Raw genomic sequence first — 5,448 nt, forward strand, 5'->3', positions numbered from 1 at the left:
CGCTGACTCGTTAATAAAAAATGGTATATTTATTATTTTTAATGTTTTGATTTTTATTGGAGAAAAAAAACGAAATTTTTCTATTTTTTCTGTAGAAATTTTCAATGCTTGAGTTGGGTAGTTTGAACTTAATTTTGGGTAATTTTTACTAGAAACCCTGAACTCATCATTGTGTACTTTTAACCCAACTTGTAGTTCATACCGGATTACCCAATTTTGGGTACTCTGCATTCAACCTAATTTTAGGTAGCTGAAGTAATGGTCCGAATTGAGTAAAAAGAACTTAATTTTGGGTAATTTTATTTTTCTGTGTGTTTCATAGCAAAGAAGAAGAGAAAGAAGCCACTTGGCCACTCTTCTCTTAGGCAACGACCGGCGTGAAAACGGGTGAGTGAGCAAAATAGCCGCGCTGTACACAGCCGCCATAACAACTTAAATGGTACCGCACTGTTCCAAGTATGATGACAGCTCTACAAGGTATGCTACATTTTTGTCTATCCACGCACACAAACAAATCTCGTTATGAAAAATTTCGCGTTTTGTATGGAATTCAGAACATTTTTGGAAATTTCTCGTTTTATGTTGTTTTATATCTGATTTTTTTAGTTGGAGAGTGAATCTCCAGTTTAAACACACTAGAAATTGATATTAATTTAGATTTAGTGTGAAAAATTGCGACAATATGTCGAAATGAAATATATAAAAATGCTATATTTCTGATAGTTGTAGCATAATCTTAGTCATTGTCATAGCTCATGACTTTTGTTACTGTATGAAACATAAGCGACTCTATTTAGAAGCGCTATTAGAGTACAAGAAAAAAACGAAAAGTGCAAAAAGGTTACCGGCAAATTGATGAAAAACAACATATTTTACCTAAACCGCAGCATGTTTATGTATTCCCCACAAATAAAACATGTTTCAACATCATTTCTATAACTTTTCAGAAAAGTATGTGTTCAGTTTAGCTTAAAATGCAAAATCATTTCAAATTTCATACAAAATTGGAAAAAGTTCATAACGATCACTAATACTAATGCATCGACGTGAATAGCATACCTTGTAGAACTGTCATCATACTTGGCCGCACTGTTAAGGATGCCCTAAGTATACGACTAAGCCTGTATTGGTGAGATCTGGCGTAGAAAGCTCTATTCAGGTTTACGAATTTAACGTTGTTTGGTAATATATTTTTTGTGTGTAGTTTAATTTTTTCAAAACAAATCTGGCTGCTCTGGTGTCATTTCAGGTTGTTTACAAGGGAAACATGCTGGCTGTTAATCGTTAAACCGACTGACCTTTCTAGTAGTTTCTGATGTAACATTCAAGATTGATCAACTTCGAAAAGAATTATTATTGTTCCGATTGCTATATATATATGAATTATTACTGTAAAAATGAATCGACTTACCTGTGCTTTTACCCGATTTCCGATAAAAAAGGCAAATCGTGCTTTATATTTTAAAATGCTAAAACGATCTTTGGTGTTCTCACCAAATAACGGAACGGCAATAGGCAATGTATCGAAGCGGAGCCTACCTCACGGCTCTTTACCGCAACAGTATCAAAAATGTCTTCTGCGTAGACCAGTTGCGTGCTCAGTTGACATTCTTAGCTTCAGACTATTCTGCAGTAAACGTGACCATGAGGAAATGGAAGATGAGGTAGAACCAGAGCCGGTTTCATTTTCCAGCCAATTACCTGCTACAGTTGCTATCCCAGAAGTTTGGCCTCATTTGCCAGTGATTGCAGCGAAGCGAAATCCGGTATTTCCGAGATTTATGAAAATTTTGGAGGTAAAATATATGTCCATTTCATATTATATAGGTATATATTTATATTTATTATAAGTAAATACACATATAAAGATATATAAGAAAGCAACATATGACTTTTATGATAATTCCAGATTACCAACCCAATGCTAATTGATTTGATCAGAAGGAAGGTAAAACTTAACCAGCCTTACGCAGGAATCTTCTTAAAAAAAGACGATGATAATCCCAGTGAAGTAGTTAATGATCTGTCGGAGATATACAACGTAGGAACTTTTGCCCAAATTCAGGAAATGCAAGATCTTGGAGACAAGCTACGTCTCGTAGTTACCGCCCATCGGCGAATTAAAATAGTTGGACAACTATATGAAAATCTTGATGCCTTTCAGGACGATAAACGTAAGTATCAAAAATCCTATTGCCCGCTTGGTTAGTCTATTCTGTTCCAACATCTCATAGAACTTACAATAAAATATCCGTTATTTAAAACGCAAATTCATGTAACAGTGGAGGAAAGCGATGCAGAGAAACGACGACGAAAACACAAAAATCGGAACAAAAGCACAAGGAACGCTAATAACGATAGTACTACAGATGGGCAACCGATTGCAGAATTACCGAAAGGTCGTTTACTGAAAGCAGGTGAACAACAACCTGTTTTTATGGTAGAAGTTGAAAACATTAAACATGATGCTTTTAAGCATACGGATGAAGTTAAGGCCCTTACCCAGGAAGTAATCAAAACAATTCGGGATATTATAACAATGAATCCCCTTTATAGGTGAAACATTAATAATTGGTTTTATTGTAAGTCAATACACATGTCTGTTTTTAGGGAGAGCTTACAGCAAATGTTACATCAAAACCAGCGTGTTGTTGATAATCCAGTATATTTGTGTGATCTTGGCGCATCTTTATCTGCTGCAGACCCACCAGAGCTACAGGAAATTTTAGAAGAAATGAATGTAAGTGTTGGAATTAATTCATTCGTAATAATATATTCAATTTCATTCAATAAAATGCAGATCCCTAAACGACTAATGCTGTCGCTGTCTCTATTGAAGAAGGAACTAGAGCTGTCAAAGTTACAAGCCAAAATAGGCCGCGAAGTGGAAGAAAAGGTTAAGCAGCAACATCGCAAGTATATTTTACAGGAGCAACTTAAAGTAATCAAAAAAGAATTAGGCATTGAAAAGGAAGACAAAGATGCTATTGGTGAAAAATATCGGGAGCGAATCAAAAATAAACTCGTCCCAAAAGCTGTTGCTGATGTTATTGAAGAAGAGCTAAACAAGTTAAATTTTTTGGAAAGTCATAGTTCAGAGTTCAAGTATGCAAATCTGTTGTTTTCTGTTTCGATAATTTCAACTATTCAATTTTTTTAAACCACCTCCAGTGTTACACGCAACTATCTTGATTGGTTGACCACTTTACCGTGGGGAGTTACCAGTGAAGAAAATTTGGATATCGATCGGGCAACTGAAATCCTTGATGCTGATCATTATGGTATGGAGGATATCAAGAAGCGAATTCTTGAATTTATTGCCGTCAGCCAATTAAAGGGAACCACACAAGGGAAAATAATCTGTTTTCATGGGCCACCTGGTGTAGGAAAAACCAGTATTGCACGATCAATTGCAAGAGCTCTAAATAGAGAATATTTTCGATTTAGTGTCGGTGGTATGACCGATGTGGCAGAAATCAAAGGGCATCGAAGAACTTACGTAGGTGCAATGCCGGGTAAACTTATTCAGTGTTTAAAAAAAACGAAAACCGAAAATCCGTTGGTTTTAATTGATGAAGTTGATAAAATTGGCAAGTAAGTTGAATGGAACGTATGTGAAATGAAAATCTGTGTAATGATTTGTGTTTTCAGAGGTTACCAAGGGGATCCTAGCTCAGCGCTCCTGGAACTTTTAGATCCCGAGCAAAATGCTAATTTCCTGGATCATTACCTCGATGTAGCAGTAGACTTATCAAAAGTTTTGTTTATTTGTACTGCCAATGTTATTGATACAATACCTGAACCGCTAAGAGACCGCATGGAAATGATCGATATGTCAGGTAATTTTGTTATTTGTCGTTTCTAATACATATACTGGAGTCGCTTTTTCGGGGTGGTTGCATACCACGTAAATTGCGAAGCCAGTGTAAATATTGCGTGAATGTCAACATTCGAGATTCTCACTAACAACAAATTGAAACAATACCCACATACCGAGAAATAAACTACTTCTCCGGAAAAACCTCATAAATTTGGAAACCCATATGTGAGTTTCGAAATTTGTGTAAATCCCAAAAAACACGCAAAATGCTGCATAGAAAAAACGCCTAAAAACAATTTTAATTTATTATGATGTTCCAATTTACTTTAGGTTATGTCGCCGAGGAAAAAGTGGCAATTGCCAAACAATATTTAATACCACAGGCGAAAAAAGATTGTGGTTTGAAAGATGAACACATAAGCATTACCGATGACGCATTAAATATGCTTATCCGTAACTATTGCCGAGAATCAGGAGTACGCAACCTACAAAAGCAGATAGAAAAGATTATTCGAAAAGTTACGTTTAAGGTTGTTCGGAAAGAGCTTGAAAGAGCGGAAATAACGGATAATAATGTTGGTGATTTACTGGGGAAACCAATTTTCACTCACGATCGCATGTACGAAACCACACCTCCTGGTGTTGTCATGGGTCTTGCTTGGACTGCTATGGGTGGCTCAGCACTCTACATTGAAACTGCCAAACGTAAATTGGTCGATCCTATCAAAAAAGATGGTTTAGGTGATGGTTCGTTAGAGTTGACAGGGCATTTAGGTGACGTGATGAAAGAATCAGCTCGAATAGCACTCACAGTCGCGCGAAATTTTATAAAGCAAGAGGATAAAGAAAATGACTTCCTTGAATCGAGTCATATCCATCTACACGTCCCCGAAGGAGCTACACCGAAGGATGGTCCCAGCGCTGGAGTGACAATAGTAACCGCGTTACTTTCACTAGCGAAGGGAACTGCCATTCAACAGAATGTGGCGATGACAGGAGAAATTTCTTTGATGGGTAAAGTACTTCCCGTTGGTGGAATAAAAGAAAAAACTATTGCTGCTAAACGTAGTGGTGTGAACTGCATAATTCTGCCGGAGGAAAATAAGAAAGATTATACTGATTTACCCAAATTTATAACCGACGGTTTAGAAGTGCACTTTGTCGATCATTACTCAGATGTGTATTCAATAGTGTTTCCTAAAGGACGGTGAGTTATATTCCTAAGAAAAGTATGTACTGAAGCGGAGTTAATTTAATTTTATTTACAATTTAAACTAGTTCTATGAGCTTAATTGACTGCAGATACACAAATATAAGTATTTTTGTTAAATGATTACCTATGTGTATTATTGATTAATATTGATTATTAAAAAGCGTCTATTTCATTAAGGTGGATTTGTGTTGAAGTCACAAATGGTCGATTTCGAGTCACCACGTGGTCGAGGTAAATATTCGGTAACTAGCTGACCCGGCAAACTTCGTCCCGCCTATTTTAGTGTTTAATTTAATAATTTTAAACATTTCGAATCCATTGATTCCTTGCGATCTGTTTATATCGTTTGAAATGATTGGTTTTATCGGAATGACAACATCCTCGACTTTTGGCTTTTGTACATCACCTCTATTCC

General features: G+C 36.3%; 1 protein-coding gene across 2 annotated transcripts; it reads left to right on the forward strand.

Annotated features, from left to right (window-relative positions):
- Positions 1-1,249: 1,249 nt before the first annotated feature.
- LOC129724428 (lon protease homolog, mitochondrial) lies at positions 1,250-5,154 on the forward strand. Of its 2 annotated transcripts, none has more exons than XM_055679329.1 (8): positions 1,250-1,796; positions 1,910-2,174; positions 2,235-2,556; positions 2,611-2,740; positions 2,801-3,105; positions 3,172-3,594; positions 3,652-3,839; positions 4,151-5,154. In XM_055679329.1, the coding sequence occupies exons 1-8, from the start codon at positions 1,398-1,400 to the stop codon at positions 5,029-5,031; spliced, it is 2,913 nt and encodes a 970-aa protein (XP_055535304.1). In that variant the 5' UTR covers positions 1,250-1,397; the 3' UTR covers positions 5,032-5,154. The 2 variants fall into 2 exon arrangements, with proteins under 2 accessions (XP_055535304.1, XP_055535305.1); XM_055679330.1 differs by having other exon boundaries at positions 2,283-2,556.
- The last annotated feature ends 294 nt before the right edge of the window (positions 5,155-5,448 follow it).

This window comes from Wyeomyia smithii, chromosome 2 (genome assembly GCF_029784165.1).
Source record: "Wyeomyia smithii strain HCP4-BCI-WySm-NY-G18 chromosome 2, ASM2978416v1, whole genome shotgun sequence".
In the NCBI taxonomy this organism is placed as follows: Eukaryota; Metazoa; Arthropoda; class Insecta; order Diptera; family Culicidae; genus Wyeomyia; species Wyeomyia smithii.

What these genes read in the sequence shown, in the direction of transcription:
- LOC129724428 (XM_055679329.1), top strand. Translation starts at nt 1,398, where the DNA reads ATGAATCGACTTACCTGTGCTTTTACCCGATTTCCGATAAAAAAGGCA. An exon ending in GAAGTTGATAAAATTGGCAA is followed by an intron (nt 3,595 to 3,651) that starts GTAAGTTGAATG and finishes TTGTGTTTTCAG; the next exon opens with AGGTTACCAAGGGGATCCTA. An exon ending in GGAAATGATCGATATGTCAG is followed by an intron (nt 3,840 to 4,150) that starts GTAATTTTGTTA and finishes AATTTACTTTAG; the next exon opens with GTTATGTCGCCGAGGAAAAA.